The following is a 17,923-nucleotide window of genomic DNA, read 5'->3' on the forward strand; positions in this document are numbered from 1 at the left end:
GCTCGTCCGTACATCTCGGTTCTTATCCCGGATGTAATCACCGCCGAGTCGCCGGGTTAGGTTGGGTGCTCGCCGACACGGGCAATCCTGGTAAGAGTTGCATACTCGCTGCAAGCACTCGTTCCCCGCAACGTCCCTCGCAAACTTACAAGGGTGAAAATCTCGTGGCCGGTAACTTTGACGGGTTGTAACCGCGTCGAAGATACGACCTATGATTCTCCGGTAGGCTACACGGAAGTTGGCCTGTAAAACGAACCGTGGAACGAGGGATGGCAAGAGAGAACCAGCCTGAATGACGACGTCGAGGTAGTTCCGGCGAAAACGATTAATGAACGGCCGAGGTATCGCCAGGCGAACTTGTGAAACCGTGCAACCTCGTAGCTGTCCTGGTTTGTCCATTGACTGTTTTAATCGATTTCATTTCACAGATTCCGCTTTTTTTTCGAGACGGTTAAAAGACGTATTCGAGACGACGGAAGTCCATTTTATCGCTTCCGGATAATTCTGCCTGTAAAGAAGATCATCGTGGACTCTTAACTTTCCTTGAAAACTGACGGCTACGATATTCCGTCGAGGATTCAGCCGATAAAAGCCACGAGGAGCTAAAAATGTTCGCCGGAGAAGGGCTCGTTTTAATGCATTGTTACGAGAATTTCATCCGGTATGACCGACGATATAATTGGATCAATTGGACGAAACAGCAGATTTAATTGACATTGCATAATTAAGCCCTTGGACATTATTTTCATTGTTCGATGCTCGTTTGGTACAGAGTGATTACGAATTCTAAGTTTCTTCTTTGTTGGCTCGTTCTAACCGAGTTCTACCCGATTTAGCGAAGAAAGCCATATGCAATATCGTGATATTCCTATCCGCGAAGTATTCCATACTTGTCCGCGATCATTTTCGATTATTTCAGCCCTTTTGACGAGCGCTCGCAACTTCTATTTCGTTTTGAAAGCTGGTGATTGAGGGAAAAAAAGATTGGCGGGCGGTCGCCAGGGAACAGAGCACGGGCAGAGGCTTCTCGACGAGAAAGAGCAAACATTGCGATTACGAAGCGTTCACGAGGGCCATTCGACGATCCTTTTCACAGGCCTGTTTCAATTTTGTTGGTGAAACGTCATCGACTGACCTCGGGTTCGTTCCCTTTTAGCCTGGAATTCTATTGCCATCGGCCGCCACTGCAGTTTGGCGAGGGAACCTTGACGGTAATAATTAACGTGTTCATCATCGTGCCGCAAGGACACGCGAACGGATTTCGTGACGAATAGACGCGCGGTGCTCTTGTGTACGTCGCTGAAAGGGCTTCGGGGTCAGCGTTGACGCGAACATGCATTTGCGACGAGATCCGCGCTGACAATGCGCGCAGGAAGCTGCACGGGCAAGACCGGATGCCAAATGACACGGTTAAGTGACACGCGGACGTGATATTTTGAAAGTAACGCGACAGCGTCGAGGAACCGTGCAACCATCTTTCATCGTTGCTACGCCTTTCAAACAGCGTCGACTGCGAATGATCAGTCTACTCTGCTCGAATCTACACGTTCGAAAGCTGCTAAATGCGTTTACTCGATCTTCTTATGAAAAATTATTTCGGCCGAAGTAAAATGGTTGGCACGAGATGAGTGCGCCTAGTCGAAAGTTACGATCGATAAAGTCTCCGCGAATATTTCAATTTTTGGAAGGCGAAGCTAAACAGCGATAGGGTTCGTTTGGTAGAGTACGCGATAGAATCGAGACGGGCAGATTAAGAAGGGGAAAGGGCGTGAGTCGTATCGCCGGGGAATTTCGACGCGGCGGAAATTTTATGTGGAAGCCAAGCGAACGCGAACGAGCGACCGTAATTGGATCGATATGACGGAGACAACTTTATACACCGGTGGCCCTGCAATTTCTATTTTGAATAGCAATCGCCACTAGTTACGTGATACGAGAATACAAAAAGCACAGCCGAATTTTCACAATTGATCGAATCAGCTGTAGCTGCCAGTTGCAATCGAATCGGGTAACCGCGTTTGTTGCCGCATTGTCAAATTACCCGTGAACGCTTACCGATTTGACCTTTTTTTTTACTTCGATTCGATGTTTCGGTGCGTTGAAAATATTTGCATATTAGTTTCTCTCTTTGCCGCGTAACTGACGGAACGGTTTACCTCGCTCTCGAATCCTCGCGTTAATAATAACAAGAATGCGAACGGAATAGAAGATACATTCATCGTCCGTGATGCCTAATTCGAATTGTCTTGCTTCGGTTGCTCCGAAATTGCGGTGGACTCCTCCCTGTAGCAACTCGAGATTTGCATCGGGCTCGACGCTTGTACCGACACGCTAATTAATTTTCTCGTGTATCAGACGGCCAGTGGATAAAGTTTATCGCGGTACGAGCTCGGAGGGCCAGAAACTGTCGGATCACAGAGGTGAAATTGACCACGAACTTTCGGCAATTTCGGCGAAGCGGACAAGTAATAAACTTACTTTCCTCCGTAATTGATTGGAAAGCTCGTAAAGCGATTCCGCCGTCAAGGGAAACTCGAACGTCGGCAATTGTTCGCAATAAATAGCGCGCACTTGATTGCCGCCGTTGTCACTAATAAACGGAAAAAAGATCGTCGAGAAATTTGCTGGTGAAATAATCCTTCCATAGCCGCATGTCGTCTTCTCTTTGGGATATGGTCGGCTGTCGGTTCCATCGGTAATTCATCGTAATTACCTCACCGAACGTGGTCAAAATCGAAAAATTACGTCGTGTTGCATAGGAATCAGCAACAAGAGCCAATTAGACGACGAATAGGTAGATCGGGCGTAGTCGAGTGTCACGCAAAAATACTCGAAGCGAAGGGAGTGATTCGCGCATCGCGTAGATCGCTAGAAACTTAATTCGGAGAAAGGAAAGATTTCCTATCCATCGTGGCAAAGTCTTTGTTATACAAGGGAAGGTTAAAGACGTCCAGGCATGAAAGATATCGCGGAAATCCGTGTTTTCGCACGTTCGCGGGGAGACACGATCTCGAAGAAGCGCGCCAACGGGAGTCGTAAATTCCCGTTACGATTTGCTAATCGACGCCGCGAATCGTTCGATCCCTTATTTCTTTTGGGATAATAAGGGTAGTTAAATGAAAGATAACGCTGCTGCTAACAAGTTATTATATATTTTCACAAACCAACAACTTCGGTGTAACACAAAATGAATATTTGCTATGAGATGACTACGAATGAGTGCGACCTGAGTCTCTAGACGGATTATCGCGTATACTGATGGATTTATCGACTCACTGTATTCGAATTGTTGACTGCTTGACGAGATGATTGATTGAGACTGACTGATCTTCGGGTGTAAACCCGGTCGAAGGATGTTGACTGTTCGAAGAATGTAAAATCAGTGATGTTCGGAGACGATGCTGTGGCGGAGGAAAGCTAAGGATGGGTGTGTCTAGCGCACGGGACCATCGGATTTATTGGTGACGATTTTGGCTAAGAGAGTGAGGGAAGTAATCTTCGTTGTTAATTGGTTAAACGAAGGGTCTTAACCGCCCTCGAGAGAAAGTGGTTAGTGGGAGGAAAGTTGCATCATACGTGAGAAAAACTAACTTTCCCTTGTCAAGCCGTAGTAGACAAAGGTCTTTAGAAATGCTTCGGAAACAGACGTTTGTTTGGTTTGAAGGACCTCGATTAGGAAATTCCTGAGATTTATGGAAGATACTTGAGACTATTGAGGGTACGCAGTGAGTATCCGAAGACATCTGGTTGCCATCTTGCCCGCGGTGTGTGGCCTGGGCTAGGTAGAGTGTTACGCGACGTAACAATCCGGAAAAAATCGCGGCAAAAATAGCATGTTCGATAAATCCGGGAGATTTCATTTGGTCGTGGTTACCATTCTCCCCGTTCGGTTCATCCGGGTGCGTGCGTCGGCGATAGGTCGGGAATGGAAAGGAACAAGGGATTACAGGGGTAGCAGATATTGGTCAATCCCACCGGCTCAGCGCTAATAACCGTGGAACACGAAGACGAGTTATGACAGGTGGTGTCGTGGGTCGTTCGGTAGGAGGGAATTGCACGGACGACATGTACCATTGTTCGACTAACCCTCCTCCTTCTCTTCTTCTACTCTCTTCCCCCTGCCTCGTTTCACCCTACGCGTCCCTTTACTCCCCGTGCGTCTTCCATTAGCAGCGTGTAATCCTGGTCGAAGGTGCTGACGGTTTTCCAACCAGTCGGCTCTTTCGCGTAACATACTGAATTCACGTTATGGCGCGCTTCATTGCCGATCGCCACGGAAGCGTCGTGAACAGATCGTCGTACGTCAAATGTAGTTCACCTTGCGGCAGTAAAACGCAAGACTCAATGTGGAATAATATCGGCGTTAAAGGCCAATAATCGTAAACGGTGGCGAGCCGTACTCTCTTTTACGAACGCACGCGAATGACGCGCGTACAAAAGGCTGATCTCTCCGAATCCGAGAATCGGTTTTTATTGCGACCCGGTAGCTCCGGAATCTCGAGCAACAAGACCGTTTCGCGGTGAAATCACGGAACCAGCCATACGAATACGGCGATATCCCGAGAATCCGATTATTAATCCGAGCACGTTCTAATTTCTCTTCCGAATCGTATCCGATCACTCTTAATCACGAGTAGATCGTGATTCCTAAGATCGTCCAGACCAAGAAATCGCAATTAAGCACCGAACGCGATTACTATCAAATGATCGACCTCTTGGGAAAATATTTGTCGTTTGCCGAAACACGATGCTGGTCGTTTGATCATCGCAGTCCACGCGGCTGCTCAAAGCGACATAATTATTATCCCTCTGTCCAAAGTTTCTGTTCAAAGCCCCGGATCGATTCTCTCCCAGGAAGCGAGCATAAATCGATCAGATCGGTCTTCACATACAAGCACGTATTTCGCTAATCGATTCGATTCTGCTCGGAATTCCAACTAGCCTTCGGAAGAATATGTTCGTACACGATAGTAACGACGTATGCGTAAGCCGAGGAAACGAACATGAGCGACAGACACCCTTTTCGAATACGTGACGCGTGTACTTTAGCCGAGTGTTAACGAGCCGGTGGTTTACAGGTGATGATAGCGGCACGCTGTGGGGGCTAAGGTGGCTGTCGCGGCGGCTGAAGAAGTGGCGAGGTTGGTGAAAATTGGCGCCGGGAGCGGTCAATCCGGGCAGCGGTAGTGGTGGCGGAACGGCAGGGGTAAGTGCCTCGCTTCATCGATTCTTTTCAAATATCGGTCGAACAACGATCGGTCGTAGCCGTGGAATAGTTGGATTACATTGCTTTTAGAATTAGTCCCGTTTCTCTGTTCGCGATAGGAAACAAATGATCGTGAAAATCGTGATGCGAACGGCCGGATCGCATCGAAAACCTCGTCGAACGTCCGATATCTCTGGTTTGGTACGCGGCAACGAATTTGCTTTGACTCTGAGGCGCAGCACGCCTCGTTTCCTCGTGGAGGTTAAACAGCGCGGAGGCCGATCATCACGATCACGAGCAAACGCGAACGAACGAAAGAATCGACGTGAAGAAAGAAATCACGTCGCGGTTGAGTCGAGTAATCGAACCCTTATCGGCTGGCTCGAGTTGGTTCTCGGCAGAATAATCGAGTTGCGCGATAGGAATCGTGGATCAAACGACTGGCGAATCGATTAAGGCATTATTTCACGGCATTATGCCGTTTTCGTGACTACATCGCTCGATAAATGTGGTAAAAAAAAAAGCTGACCGAGACATGCGGTTATCGCGGTTCGTGTTACGCGTTCCGGAATTAAGTAGCTCGTTCGGTGCAAATTGAAAATATCGCGATTCGATAACAAGAGAAACGCCCTTTGCTATTTATTGGCCGCATTGATTACCAGATGTGGCAAACGTATAATTATATTCGAATACGCGATTAGATCGTCGGCATAATTTATCGTTGGATTTAATTGAAACGCAAACGCCGTGATATCGTTTTACTTCTTGCTATCATTAATTATCGGTGCTTGTGCGTACAGTCCGATTCGATCTCCTATCGCTACGATGTCTCCAGAGGATAAGGTTGCGGGAAATTTTAAGCACGCCGCATAAGCATTGTAGATACTCGGCTCGATAAAACAGCGCTTTCAGCGACCTATTAACTCGCGCATCGGTGAAATCACGCGTTTGTACGGAGCGTAGAGCACAGCAACAGAAGCAACGCCGAGATACTCGGAGAGGTCGTAACGCGAGTAGATTCCGGAAAAAGGCGCGTAAAGCTGAATAATTTCTCATTGCGCTCGATGCATTGGCCTATTTCCTTAATTATTTACGGTAGCTCTCCTGTCGAATCTCACGCTACCTAACCTTGCTTACACGTTCGTTTATAATTTACAGATACTATGGGAGCGGGGGTATGGGGGGCGGAGGAGGGCTACAAGCCACGGACCTCCGGCGAAGGCTCGAGTCCCGGTTTTCAGGAAGCGCTTGTCCCCAAAGACCTCGTTCCTTAAGACACGATGGCTCCCAAGCATCCGAGGGGAGCACCCGTGACCAGGAAGAAAGGTAAAGCCTGCCAATTTTCATTGCCAGCCTAATTTTCTATTTATTTTTCTGCGATACTTCTAACGCGCAAAAGCGATAACCAGGCAGGGCGAAGTATCAGATCATTCGTAAAGGAACATTCGACCGGAAGAATTTCTAATTCCGTTCTGGAGCGGTCGAGTTCGCTCGAATCGATCTCGAGAACATATAGCGAGCAGCGAAATCGTTCTAACGCGGGATAAATTCGTTTTTCCGGTAGAGTTGACTTGCAAGCGGCTCTCGCTTCCGGTCAACCCACGTGTACGGGTTCCCGGCCGTGCAGACGACAGGCGAACGAGGGGAATGAACAAGAGAAAGGTTCGAGGTGCTCGAACGGCGGATCGGGCGTAATCGGAAAGCTACGGCTCTCCGTTGCAAGACCTATCAACACAGCTGAAAAGGAGGAAGGAGTCAATGGGAAAAGGCATCGGTTTCGATGGTGTCGCAGGGATATCCGATGGATCGCGGATGTGGCAACGAGGACCCTGCTCCTCGGTATCGTGCTTTTCGTCACGCCAGGTACGTTTCGTGAAGATTTCATTTCTTTCCTCTCTTACTTTTTTTTTTTTTTTTGTGAAGAGAAAATCGCGATTGTCGGATAAATCGTCGCGCGAGGGGATCGGAGACGGCACAATCGTTCGTGGTTGTCGCTCGAACTGTCGAGGACGCGTTTGTTTCATTACCGTTTACCGGTTTCTCGAGTTGTACATTAATTAGCGAAGCTCGGTAATCAGAACAAGCCTACAGGGTCACGGTAATAGCTTTCCATCGACTCTCAAGTACGATCGACCGATCGATCTTGAATTCAGCGTGGCGTGGTTGGATGCGCATGGGCCAGACCCGTAATGACGTCGATTGAGATCGAGCAGAGAGTTTCCGTCGAGATACCTCTCGTAATTGGTAATACATATCTGCGCCATAGCGTACAATTACGCGTGCATTCGGTTGTTCGCTCATGCGTTTCGCTATCGAGTCTAGAGATTCTGTCGAACGCCGAACCGATTGATTTCTCGGATTGTTCGTAGACACGAACGTTATATTCGGCTGTTTTTGCCGAAGAGCCGATCTTTTTCTCTCTTTTTATTCTTTCTACTGGTGCAATTGTCTTCGACGTTTCTCCGAACTGTCATGTCGTCGTTCTATATTTTCCCGTCAAACCCAGGGTTGTTTGTCACCGCGAGCGACGTACATCGCGACCATTGCAATTTCAAAGAAGCTGTCTTCGCGGATGAAATAAATGTTCTCGAACGTCACGAGGAGAGAGCAATCGTTTTTCCTTGCTGATGGAATAATCATTCGCGGCGACTAAATATTTTACGAAAAATCCTTTTGTTAACGCGAACGAACGGTTCGTAGATCGATCGGACAAATGTGACAAAAATTCGCGACGATGTTGCTTAACGATTGGAAAGAGCATTCCACGAAACGTGCGGAACGAGAGAAAACGATTGAGCGAAAGCCTATTTTTCGCGTAACCGCGTTTATTTACGACTGTTACGTGGAAGCATGAAAAGCCGCGGCGTATTTAACTGATTTACCACAACGGGATGAATAAAGTGACGTCAATGCCTGCTCGTTCCAAAGGATGTTTTCCCTTTTTTTAATTTGCTTTCCACGCTCGTTAGTTTCATCGGCGAAAACAATTTCATTAAAACTCCGTCTCTCCTTCTGGAAAGCTTGTTCAACGCGAGCACGATGTATCCTGCTAATGACGCGTATACGGAACTGAAAAACATCGTGAATCGATGCGATTAAAGCTCTCTTTATTACTGCCTCTTCTCGATGAATCGAAAAAGCGTTTTTTCTCCGGAGGGGGCCGATATCTCTACGTCGCTACAGAACCGAGGTTTAGCAAGATTCTCGTTCGTACGAGAAGGAAAACTATCGCGAAAATTGGCAGCGAATGAGCAACATGAAAAGAAAGAACGGCATCAGGGAGAGACGGGGAAAAGGGAATCGTGAGGAAAATTAGCGGAAAAGTTGTTTAATACAGAAAGTTGGGTAAGTCGAGGACGAACAAAGACGGCCATTGTGATCGCCACTTGCACGGCTTCGGGGACGGCCATCGTTTTCGTTTCGCCTAGCAACTTTCCGAGTTAATGTCCGTCATTTATTTATTCCCCAATTATTTTCCGCCGGACATTTCGACCTTCGTCTCGCAACTTAGCCGCTCGCAAAGTGCCCCTTCAACTTCTCCGCCGCTCCCAGCCAGTTTTTAAATTGATTCCGCCGGACGAATGGGCTCACTGGGGCATGTAATTTGCTTGAAAAGGCCATCCTCGCCGTTTAAGAAGACTCCCTACGTACGCAAACGAGCTTAGTTCCGCCGATAGGTTCCCGCGATCAAAGGGAGTTCGTGGTGCCAGTCACCGCCCTTGCCTAGCATCTTCCGATTATTTCTTCCGGATCATCGTCGTTGATTTCGAACAAAGTGGAGTAAGTATCATCCGCGGGCGCATTCGGGTACGATTAAGTTGCTCTCCAAGATTACTGAAACTGATGGAGTTCGAGGAACGGCACATAGTAGCCATAAATTACGCGTACTTGAGGCATCCGCGCATGTTGACGGCCAACGATTACGGTTTCTTCCTCGTAGCTGTCTTCAAAGCAGCCCAGATGGCAAGCGATGAAACGAGTTGTAAATGACGTTGTCCCTTCTTCGAGGGTACGTTGCCCTTTGCTAAAGCCCGTTCCACACGGCAAACGACACGTAGCGAAGCTACGCGAACTGGTCGATCGGTCGAGCCGAGTGAAAAAACTTGTCTGGTGTTTGCGACATAGCACCGAGTCGAACGCATTTTCGTAGCGCTCTTCGGCCACTCCGCTCCGCTCGACGATCTCGCGTCGACTTGCCGGCCGATAAACCACACGGAGCTCGAACCCGAGGTCGTTCACTCAGTTACTGAATATATATTTAACCAAGGGGCATCCAATTACGCTAAATAATTAAATCCTATACTCGAAGCGAAAGTTGGCAGAGACGGGAGAATGCTCGTTAGCCCTTGGTTAATTGTTTCGTCCGTGCCATCCCGGCCGCGAAGGCTGTCGCGTTCTCGTGTGTGAATGGAGCTTAAGCTTAACCATTTGCACCTTGCACACGATACGCCGATCGAGTGCTTCCTTAATTTCACGGTTCGTCGCTAACTGAAAATTTGAAGACGAAGATGAGAAGCTCCTTACAAACTTCCTCGCATCTTCGATTTCTCCTTGGAGTTGCCGTAGAGCGATAAAACCAGTACCGTATCTCGTTACGCGTGCCTTTGCGTATTCAATCGTGTGTCATCCAAGAGCATGGAAGGAGTGGATCCGTGGTATTCGATGGACCTAAAGCTAGCAAACCGTGAAACGCTGTCGAAAGTAGGAGAAAAAAAGGATCATAAAAATAGGCGATGCCATTTGGCCGAGGTTGCCACGAACATTTTCGCTTCAGACTTCTCTCTTTCTCGCGGTTCATCAACGATCGACGTTTTCACTCGTAGAACGACCGAGCGTGTGGGGTCCTTTGTAGGGCAAGCAGTAGAACAGTACAAGCGGACGGACAAACAGACAGCGCGTGAGAGAAAGAACACGAAGACGAAGGGACTTTGTCAAAGAAACGATGTTCTCCCGTGGTCTATACGTACCTACGCGTATGTATACCGCTGTAACGCGTCTGTGATGTATCCACGAACAACGCCAACGTGCCAGTAATCTGGACAATAGACAGAACGAGGATGGAAAGAAAGCTCGAGTGGCGATCAAAGTCGCGCACTCGACGGCGTCGAAGACGAGGGCGCTCCATCCACCGCTTTGGAAACTAATCTTCGACTCTGTTCTCTTTTTGCGCTTTGTTTGCTCCGTTTATCCGCCGTTTTTCCTCGCGTTCCCTTTTCCAACTTTTACTTCCTATCGTTGGTCAAACATTCTATAAGGATAAAGAGAGAATACTGTAGGTGGACAGATCTTTAACCGTTTACGGAAAAAGATGGAGTAATACGCGGTTTACCATGGCTGGGAAATCGGGAAGGATCAGACCGGTCCTGCTCGGCGAGTCCTTTCTTCCTCGTAGTAATTTCTCATCCCCCGACACGAAGACGCACGCGTCCAAGAGAGGTTCCACAGACTCGTAAGCCATTGTTCCGCGAACGAAGACAATTTTCACATCGCTTTCACACTGCTGCGGCCTCTCTTCGGAAATTCTCATTTAGTTTTTTGGGCGGACTCCCGCTTCGAACGCCCTCGGCGCTGTTATCTACGCCACGTACGCGGTTCTTCGGATTTTTCCGCTTTTTCCCCGGATGAACGGTGGCTTGCCGGTGAAAAAAGGATCGGGCAAAAAGCGGCTACACCCTAGTCTAACACGGTCTTCGTTTTACCTTCTTTGTCTTTCTCCATCCTATTTCCCCGCATAAAGATTTAGATTTTATTCCGTTTCGATCGATACAGCTTCGTTTCCGTTTCGTCGTGAGCCGCGGAAAGGCGTTAGCATCGCGTCTCCGCCGCGGGACAAGTCAAACTGTTTTTGCAAAAAAGGTGTACTACGTATGTGTACGGTGGAAAATTGAACGATTGCCGACAATAAAAACAGTTGCTTCGGAGAGCGGGCCACTCCCAGCTGGAACTTGGTAATCACAGTAATGGGACACAAATGTTTGTTGGGCGTTCCTCGGTTCGTATTATTATGCGCAATGAGTACGGCACTTGATATAAGAGGATTGTCCCGAGCCAGATACGAGGTGAACGTTTCGCTTGTTTCGTACGATATCAATAACTTTGACAAGCCGTTATTAGCTATGCTAATGGCATCGCCGTTTCTGCTTATCGCGGTCAGCACTCTTTCGAGCTTCGAGTAAACTCCAAGCTCGATTTTTTTTACGGTCCGAGAGACGTACGCCAAGTCGCTTATATTTCTCAGAGCGCTAGAAATTTGTGTATTTCGAAGGAAAAACGAGAGAGAACGGAAGGGTTATAGGTTCCAGGAGGAAAGAGGGAGAAGGGTGCTGGTAGCATCTGTCTTTGTTCTTCCCGATTGGAATATCAGCAGATTTCAGTAAAAATGTATCAACGTTTGGCTGATGTAGGATTCTTAGACGCTTCGTTAACGAGGTACGAGAGGAATAATTACAGTGATTCGTACGTGGATCGCACAGCACTACTACACGAAACTTCTCGAGCGTTCGTTTACTTAGTAACCGCGGAAAAAATATTGCAGAGAGCCTTGTCACGCATATCTGCAAATGCGACATACGGATCGCATTCGTACGCGGTATGATTCAAACAGAATTTGTAGTAAAGTCGGATCCGTTGTTCAAATGGAACTGTGTCACTGTCGTGACTGTTCGATACCAATTTTTCGTAACCATCTCTGAACTCTTTCACGCAAATTTCCGAAGAGTCCTTAAAGTTAGCTGACTCTCGCGTGACGTCGTCGTTGCGAGAATCCATTTCTGCCAAGCGGAAACCGCGACGCGTTTGCTCGTTCGTTCAATTGTTTCTTTGGAACGTATGGTTACGCTTTTGCTCGCATAATAGCAAGGAGACTTAAAAGGAAGGAAGGGTCGCGAAAATACGAACGCGGAAGTTGCCTCGGTAAATCACGAAGTTGGTCGACTGCGCGACCTGTAACTCGGCGGAAAAGTTAAGGGGGCGAGAAAGTCAGCCGGCAGACTTGCGAAACATCTATCGGTCGTCGTAGAGACGCGACGGAGTTGGCAAGTTTTCGCAGAAATACCACGGCGGAATGTGACGAGTACGCGACGGCGCTCGGACGAGTTTCTTTGTGGAGAAAGTTGGCGGCGATTCGAGGGAGCGGCGAGTAAAGATGTTTGAAATGTTGTGTTTCAGGTCTCTGCCACCAGGACGCGGTGCACATTACGGCAATCCTGGGGGAGAGCGTTGTCTTCAACTGTCACGTAGAGTTCCCCGGTGAGCACCCAGTGCCCTACGTTCTCCAATGGGAGAAGAAGGTAGGCGATACGGTACGATATCGGACGACAACCTCTGCTCTCTATATCCGTGAGTTAAGTACGTGGGCCCCGCTCGACACCTTACCAGCAACCTGCGTTCTGGTATCGGCGATCGTATCACTGCGCCGTCTTTCGACAAACTTTCTGATCGCGTACCGGGCTGAAAATTCGATAAAATCGTCGCGACTCGATTGGATCACCGAATCACGGATTTCTTCTTAATTCGCTGGTCGAACGTTGTGTAATTAGGAATTGGAGCATGATACACGGATGCACGGATGAATAGCGCTCTCGAGCAAGCTACGCGACCGAATCTTTTTTTATCGCTTTCTTTGCAAGCGACAGATGCGGTCACCGGCCGTTCCGTATATCGTTGTATATCTCTTCATGATCACCTCTCCGCGAACCGTTTCAATTTTTTCGACACCTGAACTGGGTACCAAGCAACGTACCTTCCGATTCTTTTTCACGTTGGAAACCGATTCGCGGGTTTTTCGCGTTTGTTTTTGTGCCCACAAATCCAAATGGACGAGTGCGACACGTTGGTATCGGTGCGCAGCGGAAATAAACACGGTCGTATCGTATCGTAGACGCGGCACGAGCCAATACCGTTCGCTACGATACCGTTTTGTGTACCATTTGGAAAGCGCAGCTTTCCCTCGGACGCGATAAGCAACGAAGGTATCCAGGTGCGCGCGACCCGCATCGTTCGATTCTGAAATCCGCGCGAGCAATTTATGGAGGTCGGTAGAGGATCGAAACGACCATGCTAGGCGATATTCGATCGTTAAAGCGACCCGTTACTTTGGGGGTTTTATGCGTTCGCGTGGGCGGCATCGCAGCAGTTTATTGCGGAAAGCTCGGTGAAAAATGCAGCGATACCAGAGACAGGATCGGTAACAGGAAGCGGGGCCCCGTGAGCACACATTACGTTTCTTAAAGCATATTGCGATGATTGTCGACGATACTTTGAATTGTTTATTCGATGATATGTTGGCTTACGTGCTTACGTTTTTTCGTTTTGGTTGGAATCGGCGGCGAACGGGACACGCCTCTCGTTCCCAGCTGGAGCGGAATACGCCATTGGCTTTCCGTTCGTGTAGTTTAAACTAACGTTACGTATTATCGATATATCGTTATTGTATATTTTGTTGCCACGATACTGTATTACTTGGTATATACGTATGTATCTGATCCGGACTGGAGAGGGCAGAGCACGTTTTCTACGTCGATCAACAACACAGTCATCCGATCACACGTTCTCTCAGGCAACGACCCAGTAGCCGACTATAGTTGGAATCATTCGCGCAAATCTCTACAACCGTCTCTCTTTCATTCACACGCATCTCACGCGAATCATCGTAACGCGACCATGACGTTCGCTTGGCGTCGCGGCATCGCGTCGCGTAGCGGTCCTGAAAAGAACGCGCGACACTTTGCGTCTCCTTTGTTTGCATGTCACCACCGTCGAACAGCGAGTTGGTTTCATCCGCAGCATCGTGGTCGGTTAATTATCGCGGATTCTAAATTGACGGTTTTCCCTCCCGATCTGCCGCCGTCGATCGATATAGTTGGCGCTAGTTTCCAATGTGAACACCGACTCGTCGACCAGACGAGCGGCGACCAATTAATTTTTTATTAAGTCGCGCGTCATCACAACGATCGACGTAGCGTCGCCCGTTTTCGCGGCCGAGCCGCCGCGGCGCCGCGCCACGCCGTTGCGCGACTCCCCTTTTATCATGGAGAGTTCGTTGCACCGTTTTGAGAGGGAAAGAGAAAGTCTCGTTCCTCGTCTCGCGTTCGCCCTATCCCCGATATCTTGTGATCCTACCACCTGTCCAACGGCTCGATCATAAGCCATCTATGAATCTTTTGCCTTCCTCTTTGGACTGCTACGATAATCTGTCCAATCTGTGAGTCACGTTTCTGACTGTCTATCAAAGTCTAGCTCGAAACAGCGTTTCCGCATTACGGTCCCCTCGATTGACGAGCTTGAAACTTGCATCGTATTCATTGCTCGTTTCCTTCCGTTTGGTTCGCTCGACGTCCTTCGAATCACGCTTTTGGAAACTGTGCAACAGCGATCTCTGGTATGTAACATTGAAATGACGTTGAATGTTTTACGAGGACGTCGAATCTTTTACGAGCCCCGTCGAGCTTGTCAATCGGCAGACAATAATACGGGGTAATGCGCTTTCACTTCCTGTCGGAGGCGGGAAATTAGAAAATCACGTCTCTGTCTCTCTAACATCTGGTGCTTTTGCATGAACGGGGAACGCGCTCGATCGGCTCGCAGGGATTCGCTGGCGCTCATTGGACACGTCGATTTTTTCTAATCGGTGTGAAAAGCGAGGGAAAAGTGAAGGGAGAGTCTCCGTTCCCTCGGGAAAGCCGGCGATTTCTGTCGGGCAGGCCGAGGCCCGTACGCGAGCATGACCTCGTATTTAACATGCCACAAGACGAATGGCCTTGTATCGTCGGTGTAGCATTAAAAGATTGTAGCTGTGCCTGCGATGCATTATCTCGTCTTTACGAACCAGTCGCACCCTGCATGCCGTAGTTTCCGCGGGACTAATCCCAGAGTCACGTGCGGACGTATGTCGCGTTGCCTCCCTTTGTGTCGTTGCTCTTTAATCCTCTCCCACGGCCATGAAATACGGGAAACAAACGAACCTGGATAATTTCTCGACTTAAAAACCCAACAGACTTTGTTCCCCTGTGATCGCGTTCGCTCGCGTCAACGTTTAGACGAAACAAAAGCTGGGTCTTGGATTACCCGGAGACGCGGTAATCGACTGGTGGAAAGTTTTTGTCGGTAAACAAAACGCGAAGCGAGTGAGTCGCGCGTTCACCGCCGAGTGACACCGGATTTCGGGACGATTACCGGCTCCACTGGTCGACTGAAACGCATTAATCGTGAATTCAATATTGACTCGACAAACCTGCGTGTCCATCGTCGTGCAATTAATTAATCGAACGATCGATTCCGCGTGACAATACGATGATTGCCGCAATGACAATCGCATCCGTTTCCGCGCGTCGCGCCCCACTGTATCGTGCTATGTCGCGCTATTTCGCGCCGCGGCGGCCTTTTCTTCCGACAATCGACTATCGGCAACTAAGCGCATACGGACTTGCCATGTGGTCGCAGTTCCGCTCTGGGATTGAATCGATATAAGTTGATCCTAGTCACAATGACGTCGTTCTCTGCTTATCATCGAACTGCCTGTTTTCCTCCGTGACCCTCCTAATAAACTACCCTTTACTCGATAGAGACGTTTGCCGGCGACAATCCGCCCTTTGTTCATCGATTTAACGAGCAGGATGATATAAATACGTCATATTCGATTTGAACGAAAGATAGACGACGGACGAAGAGTCCCGAGGAGTTGGCCGATTCGCAGTCAAGTCGCTGACTTAATTACGAGGCAGGTGTAGGTCAGAATAAACGAGAATCAAGGTGGTAGAGTCGAGTCTTGGCGAGGATTTTTTTGCCGCAAAACGGATTTGAAAGCGAGCTGGAGATGTCGAGCGTCGGAACGATGCACCATGGCTATTTCCATTTCCATTTCCAGGCGATTCTACTACCCCAGTGGGAAGAGGTGGAAGAGGAGCAGCCCGTTTTCTTTTTTATGCGTGCATAAATCACGCGGAGGGTGACGGGGTGGCGGGGACTTTACCGTATCCGCTTCTGCCTTGCCCCTCGATTCACCTAGTGCCACTGCGACTGACAACTAATTTCTCTTCCCGTCCGACTTTTTTCCCGCCCGTGCGGCGGCCTCAGCGATCGCTTTTCACGCGCTTCCTCTACACTTTCCGCCCCACTCATACGTCTAGCCTCGTCTCTTGTCATTCGATGCGTGCGCTTTTCCAATCGCCGCGGAAAACGAACGACACGCGCACGGAAGCGCATTGAACTTTGTCAGAGCCAGAATGTTGGATCCTATCGTTGACAGGGATGCTTATTTCGAAACAAAAAGGAGATACACCGAGATAATTGGAGAGTCGATCGTTTGGAACGGCATCCGCGAATCGTATCCACGGAAAAATGATTTTGAGCTTCGAAACTCGGATGCAGCCCTGATGCGGCTCGTTTCAGTATTCCGGTTTATTCTTTCTTTGTTTGCAACCACGAACCATGCATGTACCAGCAGAGACGGAACATGGAAGCGCGTTTTATTTGCACTTTGTCGGCTTTGCCGGGTTCTGCGTAAGCGGATAGAAGAGGAAACCCGCATCAGGCTTTTATACGAGAGCGCCGTGTTCCTCTACGTGCATTTCCCTTTTTTCCCCCTGTTTCTAAGCGTCTGGTGAGGCAAGATGGTGTGGGCGAGCGTAAGTCCAGACACGGGAACAATTATCGAATATCCTGGATCGATGCCAAATAACGAGAAGCCGTGGCAATGTGCCGTTCAATTGCATCGCGTTTATCTAAACGATATTCTCATTCCGTCTAATAGAATGCAACGAGCAGGCAGACACTCGGCCTCCCATCGAGACTGTTTCTAGATAATCTTCCAAGACCTCTCGGACGCGTCAAGTCGAAGATCTGGCTTTCATTTCGAGCGCTCTTGTAAAACGTCAATCGAACGAAATACTCGAGTGCCGTGAAATAGTCTTTACGCTCGCTTCGGATGCCCTTCAAGCTACGAAATCGCGTTAACATGTTGTATTATAACATATCATCGAACGCACGACGGCGGGATGTAGAATCGCGGTACACCAACGATGGAAAAAACGTGAGACTCGAGGAGGAACTGTCGGAAAAGTAGAAGGGAGACTTTTGGCGCGCGTCACGGCAGTTGCTAAAAAATAAACGCTTGCGAAGAAACGTGTTAATGCTAAAGGGACGGGTGCAGCGGAGCGATGGTAACCAGGCGAGCTTTCTCTTGCTGTTTGCGGCACTTCTCTATTCCCAACAGAGGTCTAGAGACGAGACGGAGAGCGAATCGGAGGGTGACCAGAGACGTGCAGGCCAGTTGACGGACGGTAGAGAGGAGGGTGGACGTTTCAGCCGCGACTCGAAGCGACGTGGGGTGTAGCGTAATCTAATGAAACAAATGGAGGCAGGAGTGAACTACGCGAATGGGCAAAGAAAGGAAGGAGGGGAAAAAGAAGGGAAGGAGGTCTGAAAAGAAAAACGGGAAACCAGGGTAACGCGGGTAAGGGGAACGTGTACGTGTATGCGTCCCGGCAAGAAAAAGAGGAATAGAGTCTCCTTGCAATTCAATTTCTCCGACATTTCCACTCGGGAAGACATTCACTCCCACAGGAAACCTGACTCCTGGCCCTTGCTTCTCCGACAGTCTCTCGAGGAACACCCACTCCGAAGTTTGCGAAACTTGCCCACAACCTGGCAGGTTTCCCAACCAAGGTCCGACCGAATATTTTTCTCCTCCCGCTCGACAACGTTCCTGGTCCTGCCTGT

The 17,923-nt window shown here is 48.8% G+C and overlaps 1 protein-coding gene across 28 annotated transcripts in view; it reads left to right on the top strand.

Moving 5' to 3' along the window:
- Positions 1-17,923, top strand: part of LOC126867574 (protein turtle-like) — a 159,630-nt gene that overhangs the window by 108,540 nt on the left and 33,167 nt on the right. For 24 of the 28 annotated variants that reach the window (XR_007690352.1, XR_007690351.1, XR_007690354.1 and 21 more), the window contains 4 exons: positions 5,079-5,206; positions 6,365-6,532; positions 6,771-7,069; positions 12,374-12,507. Coding sequence is in view for 24 of the 28 variants with exons in the window: in XM_050622211.1 (XP_050478168.1) it covers positions 6,384-6,532; positions 6,771-7,069; positions 12,374-12,507 (582 nt within the window). In the remaining 4 variants the exon portion in view is untranslated. The remainder of the gene's footprint in view (positions 1-5,078; positions 5,207-6,364; positions 6,533-6,770; positions 7,070-12,373; positions 12,508-17,923) is intronic. The other 4 variants (XM_050622199.1, XM_050622202.1, XM_050622205.1 and 1 more) reach the window with 1 other exon arrangement.

The sequence above is a fragment of the Bombus huntii genome, chromosome 7, assembly GCF_024542735.1.
Source record: "Bombus huntii isolate Logan2020A chromosome 7, iyBomHunt1.1, whole genome shotgun sequence".
Lineage (NCBI taxonomy): Eukaryota > Metazoa > Arthropoda > Insecta > Hymenoptera > Apidae > Bombus > Bombus huntii.